A 16,361-nucleotide genomic window follows, 5' to 3' on the forward strand; every position below is an offset into this window, starting at 1 on the left:
CACTTACACCCATACCAGCAAGCAGTGAGAGCGAGCGCTGCGTTCTCTTTGGCTGGCGGCAGTGCGTGTGTCAGTTTGTGCCGCACTGACCATACACACACACATACAACATGTCGCATGTGTCAACCAAACGAAACGGTTTCGTCCACTCAGACGACAGTGTGCAAACGGGCAAGCAACAGCCGCACGACTCTGCTACACTGCTCGCACGCAGTACCCCTTGCTCTTCGATGGCAAGAGTAAGAGAGCGGTGGCTTTGACTCTCTGGCCCGTGAACTGCTTTGCCGACTATCCGATAGAGATAGCATGCAGTGCGGGCGGACCTCTCACTTGCTCGCGCATAGAGCCCCAAAATGACCCATCGACGACAATGTGACGAAGGCCAATTCCAATAGCGCTCTCTCTCACACTCTTTCAGGTGTAAGAGCGTGCGAGTGAGTGACAGAAAGCGAGCGAGACTGAGAGCGGGAGCAAGCGAGAGAGAGAGAGCCAAGTGTCACCCACCCCGCGTGCGTGTCTGTGCTTGTGTGCGTCCGTGTGTCTCCGCATTTGTCGCTCGCTCTCTGCTCGCTGCGCTGCCAGCGTCGCAGCCGGCGCACAATTTCGTTGGTGAAACGACAAATCGACAATCAGTGTCACCCACGACATTCGAAGAAGTGGATCTCTGCTGTCCCTGCTCTCCGCACATCCGCATCTTTGTTGCTCCGCATTCGCATTCGAATATTCGCATATCCGCGCCACCACTTCTCTCTACCGTGTGTGCGTGTGTGTTAGTGTCTGCCTATCTATACATATATGCACATGTACACGTGTGTGCGTGTGCATTACGCCAAAGTGAACGACCAACTTTTTTAATATCGCGCAAAAATGCAACAAAAATAAACGGCATGAAAACAAATACACAACTCAAACAGTGAATTCAACCAACTGAATTTAATAACTTTTAAGCAACAAACAAACGAAAGAAACCTTTTTTTAAATGGCAAACCTGTGACAAAGTGAAAAGCAATAACAAAACAATAAAAACAATATCAGCAATAAACCAAAATACAAAAAACAAAATATCTACAACTTGCTGCTAATTTAGCAAAAGGTATGTATAGTTGATCAAATCTTGATTTGCCGTCGGCACTTCAAAATCCAAAATTCCAGTGAAACTAAGTATATTATTCAATATCTAGTGGATATAGCACTTTGAAAATTCAAAAAGGATCTTAGAAATTAATAATTTTTATAAAAATTTATATATAGAGCAGGGAAAAATATTGTCTTTATCATTTGATAAATCATTTGATATTATTTAAATGATGATCTTTGTTCTTGATATAATAGTCCAATGATATATATTTATCAATTGAATTTCTAAAATTAGGTTAATTAAGTGATTACTTGGTTTTAAAACGAAGTGTTCTTTGAATATTACACAAAGTTAGTCTAATGTATTAATCGAATGTTAGGAAATCAAAAATTTTCCCATTTTCTGCGCACAAAATAAATATATACAGATATTCATATATATTAAACAACAAAAAAAATGTCAGGTCTTCGGGGAAACGCCAAATGTCAAAGTTGTAATTAAGATTTTTGTCTGCGGCTTTCGAGCTGTTTTTTTGTTTCGCTGAAGTCCAGCCATCGGGGTTGTCATCTTCGGACCATCGGACGACTCCCCTTAAAGCTCTCCCCTTTTAGAAAACCCTCTTGATCTATCAACCACTGCTTATTATAATGTACTACTATTAACAGCAACTACAACAGCAATTATAGCCGCCGGATTGCTTACATCTTCGGCATCTTCCATCACCCAGCTTCAAACTCCAAACTCTTGGCTCTCTGAATTCTTCAATCTTGTTTAGTCTTGTCTTGTCTTGTCTTGTGGGGACTTTCAACATTTTGCTTACTGCCACTGCCTGCCGCTGCCACTGCCGCTGCCGATAATCAAAAAAACGTTTCGTCCGAGAGCCATCAAAAGTTGTGATTGGTTTTTTGTCCCCCCTGACCACCGATCATCTCCCCTTTCACCCTCTCGGTGGCTTAAGACATTTTAAGCGTTTGACAAAAATAATTACCCATGTACATGCATACTCACCTCGATCTGTCGACCGAGATGCACAGCGAGAAAATTATATTGAATAATTTTGTAATGCAATGTGGTCTACTCTAAATTGATATCGTAGTATAAACGATTTAGAATAATTTCTTTTAAGAACTTCAACTTCAAAACTAGAAAACAATTCTTTACCTTTATACTTGATTTCTAAGTAGAATACCATCAACTTTAAGAACTTGATAATATAGCTTTTTTCTTTCCTTATTTTGTTTAAAATTTTTCGCCATGTGTACATACACTCATTTTAATGCTATTGTTGTCATCGTTACTAATGAGACCCATAAAAAGCGACCATCTCCTGGCTTTCTGCATTTGTGTCTGTGAGCCATAGTCGTCTTATGTGGTTTTTGGTTTAAATCTTTTTTTTTAGCTTGGCATTGGGCAAGCGAATGCGAATGTGTAGTGTGTAGTTCGACTTTTGAGATCGAATCCAGATAGCCAGCCACGACATCGCACACACGATCATCACCATCATCATCCGCATCTCACCGCAATTGTCCCCAGTTTGTGACGCCCCTGGGTTTTTTGTTTCTGTCTCTTATTTTTTTGTATTTTTACCTCACAATTACGGTAGCGAACGGAGCCCACAATAATAAAAAAAAGAAAAGAAAAGAAAAACTAGCTAGCTAGAGCTGTTTTGCTTTAGCTTTGGCTTTAACTCCGACTGATCGGATCCAAAGTCGAAGTCCGACACTGATCGCCGCATGTTGTCGTCGCCGTCGACGTTGTCAGAGGCGATTTTAATGGCCAGAAGAACCGAAAAAGCTGTAAAAGATTTCGCTCAACTAAATGAGGCAATGTGCACTTACACGAGTACTACGATTGTGTTAGTGTACAGTCGGAATTCGCTAAAGGCAAAAGGCTAAAGACATCAAAATATGGAGCAAATGGAAATACAAAATGTATATTTTCGAGAACTTTCATTTCATTATCACCTTTGATATGACTTTACAATCTACAAATTTTCATAGGTGATATAGAATGAATTACAGATATTTACTGTATTTTGAATTGGCGGACTTGAAAGATATGCCGACATCAGTGTCACCGATATATGTCCGAGTTATTGTTGTGTGTGCTTTAACAATAAATCTGGCTGGATTTGCACAAAGTTGGTTAAGCTCCTTGGAAGCTTTCACTTGAGAGTTTGGTAATACACTTGAGATTTAGGTTTAGAGACCATTTCAATAATATATAGATCAGTGTTAGCTGTCATACATTCTTTTAGTAATCGATTTCCTTGTGTTGTTTTTAAGTTGATTTCTCTTTAAAGAGTAATACGCGTCTCACTAAATGTTTTTCCTATTAAATCTTGATTTGGAAATTGTTCTTAAAGCAATGGACCAACTAATCGTTGTAATCCACTGATTAATTGAGCACAAATAAACTTTCTCCCTTTCCAATGATTCGACATTTTGTCTTGACTTTTCGCACTCTAATTGCGCATTTAATGTGTTCCCCATGTCTCCATGTCTCAGGTCCAAGGAGTCAATGTCCATGTCCAAAGTTTGCACACTGCTGACTCTCTGCGATAAGGTTGATTCCGATTCCCAATAGTTGCGCAATCGGATTTGCCCAGCAAGTAGCCGTCACCAGTCAACACACAGTCCAGCCACCCTGGCATTTATTTAGCAATAGTTTTCGATTAGGATTGACCGATTCAGTGACTTCCTGATTGACACACCCTGATTGACACTTCTAACGATTCGTTTCTGTTTCCATTTGTTTTGCAGGCACCAACAGTCATCAACACTACCACCACATACGACGACATGGAGCACATAATAAATCCGTTCATGTCACCGGCTTATCTGCTGGGCCATGGCCCACATCCCCACCAGCATGTACACTCCCATGTACCGTCACATCCGTCATCCCAAACGAATGCCGCCTCGCCGGCAAGCTCACCGGGTGGATCGAGTGGCTCGGGAACGGGATCGGCAACTGGTTCAGGATCAGGCAATGGTAGTGGAACATCAATGAAGCCTCGTCGCTGGGGCTCACCGCCCATCAATCTTGCCGGACAGTTCATCAATCCGGCAACGGGAAAAAAGAGGGTTCAGTGTTCCATCTGTTTTAAAACGTTTTGTGACAAAGGTGCCCTAAAGATTCACTTTTCGGCGGTCCATCTTCGGGAGATGCACAAGTGCACGGTAGAGGGCTGCAATATGGTGTTCAGTTCGAGACGTTCAAGAAATCGTCACAGCGCCAATCCGAATCCCAAACTCCATTCACCGCATATTCGACGCAAGATCTCGCCGCATGATGGTCGAACAGCTCAGCAGTTTCCGGTTTTCTCGCCGGGCACAGCAGCGGCAGCGGCCGCTGTCGCCGGACGACTTCCGGTTGCGTTTCCCGGACTCCTGCCACCGCCACCACCTCATCATGGCCATCATCCGTATGTAATGTTTGGCGGACAGACGGGTCTACATGGTCTTGGTCTGCTCTCCTCCGGCTGTCAGGATAACGATTCCGGTTCGGTGGATAATGAGCAAGATGCTGATCCCGAGGATGATGGAGATTTTGTGTATGTTGACATGCAGGCCAATAGCTCAAGTCCGGCGGCATCTAGCGAGGATCAAGAAGATCAGGATCTTGAACAAGATCAAGAACAGGACGAAGAAATGCATTGTAGTTTGAGCCTGGCCAGCAGTAGTAGCACCACCGCCGCCGACGAGGAGCGAGCTGATCAGCCGCTGGACTTTAGCCTTCATAAGCGTCGCAAGTCAGAACAGGAACCTGAACAGGAGCAGGAGGCCGACAAAGAGCAGGAACATGATGTGGAATCTGACAAGGAACACGAACCAGAGCTGGAGCGTGAGAAGCGTTCGCCCAGTGATGCCTTTTCCATGGATCAGTTGCTGGGTAAGCGGAAGCGTCATGACAGCACCACCTCCAGTTCCGCTTGCTCCACGGTGGCGGCCTCCTCCTCCGCCAATTCCATTGCCAGCTCTAATCTTCCCCAAACGAGCATCAAAATGGAACTGGACCTGGAAAGTGACAGTGCGTTCTTGACCAGCCGGCGGCAAATGCTACCAATGCCCGTTTTGGACTTCGAGGAGCGGCATCATTTGCGCCTGCTGCAGACACAGATGTTGGCCGCCGCAGCAGCTGCTGCTGCCACAAGTCAACCACCACCGACCGCCTTCCTGCCGGCGGGTTCACCCGTCGACCTGGCCAAGGATTCACCGCCCATGTGGAGTCTCCTGTCCGAGATGTATCGCTCGATGCTGCTTAAAACGCAGCATCAGCAGCAATTTAATCAGCACCACCAACAGCTGCAGCAGCATCAGCAAGAGCAGCATCACCACCTAACCCTGAGCCACCATCATCATCCACATCATCAGGAGCAGCATCATCTGAACCATTTGGGTCATCATCTGAATCACCATCTGGGACACCATCATCAACACCACCAACAGCCGCCGCAACAGCAATCACCAGCGGCCACGAATGCACCGATTTCCGTCTAGATCAGGATGATCTTCAGCGATTTCTAGATGATTTCCTTAGTCAAATTTGTTTTTCTTTTTTTTTTTTTGTTCTTTGTAATCGTATTTATAAGAAGAATACGTTTGGGGTGTGGGATTGTGTCTAGGTGGTTTTGGGTGGTATGTTGGGGCCGTGCCAAAGCTGGACCATTAAATGGCTGGCACTCCTCCTCAGGCGCGATTCTGCAACACCCACCTTTACCCCAAAAAACCACCCACTAAACACCTCTTTCAAAAAAAGAAAACTGGAATTGCTCCGAAACAAAGCTTTTTCTGCTCGTATATGTGTTATATGGAATTTTTTTTAAAAACCTATATTTAATGGATAATGTAAACTGTAGTGGCGACATCTAAGTGTATAGTATTCAATCCGTTCCTCAGTGTGAATGTATGTGTGATCAAGAACGAGTGTGAATGTGCGTGTGCTTGGGATCCCAGGATGGGATCCAAAAAAAAAACAACAAAAAACAAAGTCTGTCATCTGAAAAGCGGGCTGGGCAGTGCAGAAGCGAGGATCTTTGGAACGGGTTCGGTTTTCCTTGCCCCCCCGGATCGGTGTACAACGAAGTATTGATATTTATAACGAAATATATTATGAATGCATATATTAAATAGTTTTAAGACAATTTTTTTCGTAGCCAATAATAATAATAATTATAATAAAAACAAAATAATATTAAATAACTTGGATGTACTAACACCAGCAAGCAAATTCTAATGAAACATATCCCCCGTGTGTTAAAAAAGAGATTATTTCCCCCAATTCCCTCGCAAAAAAAAAGGAAAAATAATAAAAACAATCCATCGAAGGTTGATAGATCGTAGGTGAACAGAAAAAGAAAAAAATGTTATTGCTCTCTCGCAAACGAAAATTCCTCCCGACGATTGTGTACTGTATTACAAAAAGATTTTAAGTTTTTATTAACAAATAAACAATGGCAAAATTAATGAAACATGTAATCAACATTGATTTTTTATTGGTACTCTGGGCGGATACGTAATTTTGTTGGTGTTTTTAGCGGATTTAGTGCTAAAGGAATTAGGCAAGTATTTTTTGCGGTAATATGAGTCATAGGTTCTGAAATTATGCTCATAGTAAATCCAGTTTGGCAATAAACTTCTGGTAAAACATTGCCATAAAATGTATTGGAAACTGGCATTAATAAACTATTTATTTTGAATATTTTTTATAATGGTTAATGAAATGCTTATAGGGAACCTATATATACAGCTGATTTGCTTATATAACCTGATAATTATTAATAAATATTATATTATAAAATAATTACTTATTTGCATAGTCCATCAAGAGTACTGAGAACGTTGAAGTGGTAACTCGCATGCCTTTCTCCTCTACGAAAAACGCTATGTATTTGTTTGTCTCAACGGATCCCCAGATTCAAATGTGTACCTAATATTGGTCTGATGAGATCTATAATGGGAAACGCCCTCGAAAGTGTCTTTCCCTCCCGCTGGCGCCCACTAGCAAAATCGAGATGCCGACGGAATCTTGAAATCTTTAAAAAGAGGCGTGACATGCGGCATAAATTGTTTTCGGCACCGCAAAACTTTACTATACTATACGAAACGATATTATAGCTATGACTATACTTTTCCTATACTGAAATACATATATATATATGGTATTCCTCCAGCGGATCGTCGTGATGAATGTCCAACTATTGGTCGCAGCGGCAACCACATCATCATCATCATTATGGATAGGCATTTGAGGCCACTTATGGACGGATTACACACTCATCCACACGCACACACATACAGCTACAGCCATATAGATATACAGATACACATTCACTTTGAGATACAGGTACAGATACATGAACTTATAATATAAGTGGCCAAATAGAAAGACCCTAAGTAGACGGCAGTACAAACCTCACATTTCTCATTCGCCTCTCGCACATATTTACGATTCTATAAAACACGCAACGATATTAACACCGCGCTCTTCTCTTCTACTATATATGTATATATATTCTCTTCTTTTTTCCAATCCCATCGGACACGGCTTACTTTAAAGAGACTAATTATGTCTGGGGTAAAAATGGTACATTCCATTTGTGCAAAGATAGTTATTCTTGATCTGCATCAACAATTCAATTGATTCTTAACGACTTAAAAAATGGGATCATATTTGCGTAAATCATTAAATTATCTTTTAGTTATAGTAGAAAATAGTAGTAGTGATTATTACCACATATAAAAAAAACACAAAAACTTTAAAAACCTTTGGTAATAACTTAAAGCATAGAAACATATTCAGATGCATAAGAGTTCAGCCTACCTTAAAGGCTAAATAAGAAACCTAAACTACAGAGATAAACAAATAAATTTTTGACTCTTTACGTATATATATCTTAAGATATATCAATTATTTAAACCAGATGTAATTTCAAAAGATTAAACCATCATTTCTTGCCGTGTTTGCCCACAAAATCCAAGCTAAATTCCACATTCATGTGGAGAACGAAGCACACACTGCCATTCATATGAATGTATGAAACCAAAACCGCAAAATTGACATGGATGCGAGACTGTGAAAATGTCAAGTGGTTTTGAAGCAAAGGATATGAGACGAGGAGATGCTCCGTGCTCAGAGTTCCAAAACTCGAACACTCCAGAGCTCCAGTATTAAGATTCCATAGTCAAAAAAAAAAAACATCAGCTAAGAAGCAGCCAATCCCCAAAACCCAAAACCTCATACCCATAACTATACCCATGCCCGGAATCTCCATTCTCTGATGGAGTGATGATGCTGGGGTGGATGAAGCTAAACGCTTGCCACATTATGAGATGATCCTTGGCAACGATGTCACTTGAGACAAACAGTCAGCCAAAAGACAACGGAACGCAATGGCAATTGGAAAGGAATGGTATGGCATGGTGCGGTCTCATCTCTTGGGATCTATTTACTTTTAAGTTTTTCAATTGGATGATGTCACGAGGCAGCCTTTGGAGATGGAGTTACCCTGGATGGATGATATGTGCTGTGGTTGGGGTGTGTGTAACATTTTTTCAAGCACTTTCTGGAGAGCCAGAACGGATATGCCAAAAGGTTTGCTTATGCCTGTCAACCTTTGGAATACTCTTTCACATATTTATTTGATGTGCAGTGCTTTTGGGTAAAGCAAAAATTTCTTGAAAAATGTAAAATTCACAAAATACAATAAAGTTTACTTCTCATAAATTTACAAACTACTACCAATGTTTTTCTAGCTACGTGGCGATTTTATTCATACTAATAAGATAGCGCATTAAATATTCGTTCGGTCTATTTATTGCCTTCATGAAATATTAGAAAAATTCACAATGCGTTAAAAATTAACATTTAAAATGGGATTGGGATAGACTCGAGTGGGAGTTCGTATAAATTTTGTGTGTGTAGGGGATGCAAATGCGTTTATTTCTGGAGACAATTGAAAACCACTCGAGGGTTATTGAGATGTGACAGTCAAGTAGTTGGAGTCGAGCAGTCGTCTTTGAGCAACATGACGTTTGAAATAGGATCAACGTTGGCCACACTGGCGCATCGCGATTCCACCATAAAATGGTCCAACAAAATCGAACTGTCCAATGCTCGTCACATGGGACAGATCCATATGACATCCGAGTGACACTCGGAGCCTTTTGTTCATCTCATCAAAATGTGTATAAAAGAGGGTTGGGTTGCGTTGGGTTTCTGTTGGGATCATTACCACCCTTTAACGAATTGGCAACATAAGTATCTCACTAATGCGGTTGTAATTCACAATTTGACAGTTTAGTGAAGGTGGTGTTCTTCAAGCGAATCGAAACAAGAACCCCTCTATTATGTAAGCACCCAAAATTTTAGCTGGATTTAAGTGCAAAGAACTTAGATACTTCAATAACCTTTTAAAAAACCTTAAATGTTTTAACAATGATTTAATGACAAAATCAAACTTACTTCATTTGTTTAACCTACAAAACATTTGTGGTATCATATATACAAACAAAAGTTTTAGCTGTTTGCCAGAAGGCAACCAAAAACATATAAACTTATCATATAACTTTGAGTATTCCAAGAATATATTTGGTAAAGAATGTGTCACCCTAACTTGGTCTACTTTTAGTTTTAATGAACCTGATCCGATAAAGGAGCCCCAGAAGATTCCATTTAAGCGGTCATTACATTTTATACTCCTGTGACAAGAGATTTCGTAGCGAGTAATTGAATTTGTGATACGATTGTGCTCTCTTCATTCATGTCTCCTCATTTGAGTTTTCTTCTGTTGGGCATTTTAAATAGGTAAATAGATCGTTTTGTTTTTTTTGGGAAATTACTGCCTAGGAGCACCATAAAATTTCGATTTCGATTTCGGTAATTGTACGAGTATAGTCAGAAGAAATAACAACAATCACGCGATCAACAACAGACGACAGGCAGTCGTCAAGCAGTTTTAACTTTGATTCCAAGTAAGTAAATCTACTTAATTTTAATGACAAGAGACCGCTGCTTAAGTGGCCACTGATTGAATCTCGTTAGTTCTTTACTCACTCACTCACTTGCTAACTAACTTGCCCCTCATCGGGCCCAAACTAAGAACTACAACCAACATGGTCATATGGCCTCAGTACTTGGGCAATAAATTCGACATTTTAATTTACATTTCATGGAACAGTACAACATGATGGGTTGTGTCGACCGTCCACATTCACATAGCGAACATGGTTAAGTTGCCCCAAGGGTTCAGTAGTAAGTAGTATCCCAATCAACTGCGAACAACTATTTCATGTTGTCACATTGCTGAATATTCTAGAGCCCGCGGGAATCGAGTGCTAGGACTGATAATTTTAACCCATTTAAAGTTTAAGTTTTCGAGAAATTAATTACTTCATGCAAATAGAAAATCATAATACAACATTCTATAAGAAATATAATCAAATGGTAATTGTAAATCTATAACTAAGCATGTAGCTTTGTTGAAATATATTCAATTATATCAAAAATCTATTAATTGTTTAATATTATGTTCAGTGTTTTATTAAATAAAGTTGAGAACATATCTTAAAAGTGAATTTTTGAATTATTTCTTAATTCTTTAAAATTTTTTGGACTGCAAATGACCAGAATGCCACCCATTTCGTATGCAACACTTGGAGTTGAAAGCCCCATTGGCGATTTTGACACCTGTCGTGGATTCAACATCCTCCTGGTCCTGAATTTTAATGGCCATTGGCATTGAGGGATTGTTTACATATGTATGTGCACACGAAACGTTGGCCCACACACACACATACACACATTATCTGGTTAAACAATTGATTAAGTTTTAATAAATTTGAAAAATCAATATTAAAAATTAAGTGCAGTAATTACTTAAATGGTTATTTGCGTTTGCGCCAGCGCCAATGCAAATATTTTGCGAACAACAATTTAAACACGCCGGCACACACACACATGCTGGTTAAACGCGTAATGCCCGCTGGCGTGTGTGGATTTGCACGGATGAATGTGTTGGCATACACGCATGTTGCATATATATATATATGGGATATATATATACAAATATATATATATGATATATGTACACATATGATATATGTAAGTGCATATGTTCTACCTGCTGCATTATATAAATATTTACGTAATATTCATACATACATACACAACGATTCAGTCACGTAAAATGCGTAACGCCCGTTGTCAACAACATAATCAACAACAGCGCCAGCGCCACGAGCAGCCAATGGCGCCCCCAAACTCCCTGAAACTCTTGCAAGTCTGCAGCTCTGGCCAACCAACGCACCACTGCACTGCACCACTGAGCCACCATCGAACCGCACCATCCGCCGCACCACCAAGTCATTGAGCTGGTAGCCCGCCCGGTTACCCGGTTGTTCAGGCTGCTAAGGTGTTGGTGCCGTTGGTGGCTCTGGTGGTTCAGGATCCCCACCATCACCAACACTTTTTTCATTGTGCGTACGATATATGTGTGTGCAAAGCGATTTGCATATTTCTCCGCTCTTTTTTTTTGTCATTAATTAAATTACATTGCGCAAATTGCAGCTACCACACACACACACTCTCTTTGCATCATCAACGGTAGCCCTTCGTCCATTATATGCATCCTCAAGGAGCAGGGGCAGGACCAGCAATAGCAGGACTAACATCAAAAACAATAACATACCCCACTAGCAGTGACCAGTGGACCATTGGTGCACCCCAAGCTAACACAAAAGTGAAGTACACTGAGAATTATATCTAAACAAGACCAACAATTTTATGATATAATGTGATTATTTGTTTGATTATTTTTCATATCCTGATTATTATTTTAATATTGGTAATCATGGTATTTTGAAAATAGTATCTTCTAAATATATACATATCAAGGCACAAGATAATATGGAACCTTCTTATGCGTATTCTAAATACTTTTCGACGTCTTAATTTTCGTTGTGTATAATTCATCCCTTCGATAAAATGAAGCCTGCCAAACGCATCATCGGATGGTTAAATACGATGTGTTTTTGGAGGGAAGGTGAGATGATCTACCAGCCACAAGATAACAAGATTCGGAGTTTAGGAGAGTTAGGAACTGGGAATACAGAAAATATCAAATAGCTGAGCTGAACTGAGAGCGATTCTCTCAAAAAACCTAATATCTGAGCTCATGGGTTGTCAGTTCTGATGCCAATTAGCAGGCCCATAAAAACACAATGCCCAAATACTAGTTAAGACTGCAACTGCTGCAGCGTCTGATCTTTCCGGAACCAATACTCAGAATAGAACTACCGAAGAGATGCCCGTCGGTAGCCGATTTCACTTCAGACAAACACACATTTTAAACGGCGATAGATAAAAGTGTGAGAAACTCAACAAACAACCGGAGTTAAAGGTATTGAGAAATGTCCCCCATGGTTCTGTTGTCAAACTAACTAAACAAAAATGGATAAAAAAAATTGTATAATGGAAGGAAGCGAACACTATTTAAAAAACCTATTAAATTATAGATTTGCTTATATTTAAATCATGTTAGAAAAGTCTCTTTTAGAAAATATATCTCAATATCATGCTAAGTTTTAAAATTCAACTAATTGTTTCTGAAACTTTTGACTTATATAGTAACATATACAATAGTTATTCTCATGGTTTAACTATAACCCTAAGTTCAATTCTACATTCGTGTGACACATTTTTCATTAAAGAATACTTGACAAGTATGTAAACAAATGTGATTGTAAACATGCATGAATTTATCAGTTTGTGCATCGCAGTCGTGCCAACTAATAGAAGCATTTCGATTTCTCATATTCATCTCAATTTCAATTTCCATCTCCACACGCATAGCCGATCCGTAGAAAAGAACAACAAAATACTACTAAATAGTAAAAGATAAATAGAAAAACCGTGAAAGGGTAAATTGGGCGACATGTTGTGAAAACATGCTACCGAATTTCAGTTTACAATAGTGCGACAAAGCGACCCGACGACCTACGACCTACGACCCACGACTCAATAGTGTGTGTCGGAGACTTCTTTTCGGGCTACTATGTTTGCGTTTGCCAAGATTTAGGTTCGTCTGAAGGTTTTTGTGTGACGGCGGCAAATGCCGTTTTATTTGATATATATATATATGTATATATATCTTGGTCGAGAGACAAATGGTCGAGCGAGAGCCAAAAAGGATCACTTTTCAGGAAAAACAGACAGCCAAGTGCAATTAACACATTCGGCGGAGTAGAAATGTGTTAGGATCGGGCTCGACTGATAATGATAACGTGATCTGTGGATGTCGTGTATTCGGATGTGTCGCTGAAGGATCTTTGTGTGTTTTGTATCAACATAAACTCAAATATATATATATATGTACATATATTGAAGTAAAACCCGGGCCTTTGATTCCTGCCCGAAAAACTAGTGGGTAAGTGCTAATTGGCTTTGCCAGAAACCGATACCGATGTCGAACCAAAACGAATCTATCTATATCCAACTCAAAAATCTGAAAGGGCTGTAGTCAGCTGCATATTGTCTTGCTTTGAAAATATATATATTCCTGGAGACTGGGGCTAATGTTGTAATGGACCCTAATTCCACCCAACATCAATGTCACTTCTGTTTGGGCATCCGTTTCAGTTTATCTATACATTACAATATATATCGCCACATGTTGGCAAACCAAAAATAAAATGAATGAATGGTTGGGTGAATCTTATTGTATTTCATTAAACAAACTTTTATGTAAAGTATAAGAAAACATTCACCACACATGTCAGCAAAGATACGGTTTCTGATTATATATATATATATAAAATATGAAAAGAATTTTGTATTTCCAAAAAATTGATTCAATCACACCACAAATTTTGCCGTGTAACTGGAATTATTTAACAAATATTAACATACAATACATCTTTTAAAAATGTTCTTAAATCTTTAAATATATTTCTGGAAGTCCTCGATGAGAATTTAATCCTAAATTATACAAATTTCACATCCTGATTAGGAATCGAAAAATCATCTCGTTAATCCAACAGCCGAATCAAATGCTTTTTTCTGCTCAGCAGTTATGAATGCAAAACCATCAACGAGTTGAAACTGGAACTCAAAATGGAAGGAGGCAGTCTGGATATTGGTTGGTCCAGTGGACCTAAGTTGTGTTTTTTTCTCTCTCTTTGATTTTTGCATCTCTGTTAGCCGATACTTCATGCACTTTGACCGCTGCGGGCCTTCTCGCTTGACCAGAGTCCAGTGAAAAAATAAGTTTTACTTTTTCTGTTTGGTTTGGTTTGTTTTTTAGCCCTGTATGTTGTTTTTGAGCGATTCAATTCAAATTGAATGCCATGAATATCGAAGCCAACTGAGTGCAAGCGCGTTGCTTCTTTTTCTGCCGTTTTTAACAAACATAAAATCAATTACACAAGCTTCATTAAGCTTGCTATCGAGGTGAGTGTGAGTGTGGTCGACAGCATGGTAAGGTTGGAAAGGTCGGTAAGGTCGCCTTGTGTTTGGCTTACCAGAAATGCCGGAAGCCGCAGGGAAATGGACCGATGGTGGGTTGAGGGTGGTAGAAGCAGTGTGTGTACGGAGGAGTGGCAAATGGAACTACCGCATACGCGACCTCAAGAGCGTATCAAATACAAGAAGGTGAGTGCTTTGATCCCAAGTAGATATGACTTAATATTCGCCAGTGAATAATCCCAAAAGGGTTACGAATTATTGGCTTAAATCCGGAATATATAAACCCAATATGGAGTCACAGTGTTTTATTATAGATTTACCTCATACATCATCTTACAGAACTTTTACGTTAGTACTATATCTTCCTTAATCTCAAAAAACTCTAAAAATAAAAGGAATAAATCCATTTAATCTAATTTTACTTAAACGTCATTTTCAACCGTCTGGATAATCCACTAAGCCGATAAAATTTATTTGATCTGCAAATAAACGGGAAAATTTTGAAGAAGAGTAGAAAATCGTGAAATAATAGAGGAATGGGTGAAATAAGCATCCGCTTAGGAAAATTAGCCTGACGGTACAAAGGAAAATGCTTAAGCCACAAATATTTGACTATCGACCGCATCAACAACAATGTTTCTCTTGGCAGAAGTTTGGTTTTTTAGTTTTTTGGTGGCTCTGAACTGAAGTGAGCGGGTCGAGGTCGACTCTTGAAGTTCAACCAGTCCTTACTTTTTAGCCCAGTCCCCAACCAACCATCCATCCAGAAATCCTGCCCGAAATCCCGGAGTTTTGAATCCGTGTGTTTACCCATTAACTTTTAGCTTTTATTGACAACGACTTTGGTGATGAAACGTAAGTAAGTAAAGGAACATCAAAGCCAAAATGCTTCTTGTCCTGACCCACCGAACTCAAAAAAAGAACTCCACCCACTTTGGTTGATTTGTTTGTTTGTGTGTTTGCCTGTTGGGCTTCTGCTATTTGTTTCGAATATTTGCACAGCCACCGGCCACTCAAAAAATTATTATGGAGCATGGGAATGTGAATGGTTGGTTATCCATGGATGGATTCACATTATAAAAATCAATGAATTAACATTTTCATGGAAAAAGAGTATTTGACCACAAAAAAGGAAACAAATGTACAACGACGACCTTATGCCTATTTGTATATGTGGCGTTAACCTCCCGATTACCCCCGGAAATCCTGAAAGGGCATACTGGGGAATCCTGGTTATCATCCCATATCCCAAACCTTGTCCTTGTCCTTCTCTATGTACACACGTGATTACTGGTGTTTTTACCCCGTGAATTGTATTTGCTTTTTATGCGAATGTTTTCCCTTTTTTATTTTCTTCCTTTCGCTTTTCCCATTTTTTCTTCTTTTTGTAACATTAAAGTGGTGTAGGCACTCGGTTTATTCATCTTTGAAGGGGGCGTGGCACTTGGTTAGAATGAATGGATTGATGAGGACAAAGAGAACGAGCCTGACCAAAATCAATTCTATCACAAATTTAATCATCCTAAACAGTTTTGCCCACACCATCGGCAATTGATTCATGTCAGTGCCTTTCAATTGGCTTTTAACCGATTATCAGTTCCAGCCGTAGTATCAAATCAAAGGAGTAAGATCCAGACAACCCCAAAAAAATTATAACCCCTTTTGTCGGATACTTATACCACTTCATTAGCATAAAACGGCAATATTCGACAGGTTTGTCCATATGTTGGAATCTAAAAACCGGCATTCGCCATTTGAACTCGCATAAAAATTAGCCAGTAATTTTATGTTCCCTATTCACTGATGAAAAAGCTTAAAA

The 16,361-nt window shown here is 39.6% G+C and overlaps 1 protein-coding gene across 1 annotated transcript; it reads left to right on the forward strand.

Annotated features, from left to right (window-relative positions):
* The first annotated feature begins 635 nt into the window (after positions 1-635).
* On the forward strand, positions 636-6,558 carry LOC108103625 (protein disconnected). Its single transcript, XM_017209172.2, has 2 exons — positions 636-1,093; positions 3,841-6,558. Exon 2 carries the CDS (start codon positions 3,880-3,882, stop codon positions 5,578-5,580), a length of 1,701 nt encoding a protein of 566 aa, XP_017064661.1. The 5' UTR covers positions 636-1,093; positions 3,841-3,879; the 3' UTR covers positions 5,581-6,558.
* Positions 6,559-16,361: the final 9,803 nt, after the last annotated feature.

The sequence above is a fragment of the Drosophila eugracilis genome, unplaced genomic scaffold (assembly GCF_018153835.1).
Source record: "Drosophila eugracilis isolate 14026-0451.02 unplaced genomic scaffold, ASM1815383v1 contig_2153, whole genome shotgun sequence".
Taxonomy (NCBI): Eukaryota; Metazoa; Arthropoda; class Insecta; order Diptera; family Drosophilidae; genus Drosophila; species Drosophila eugracilis.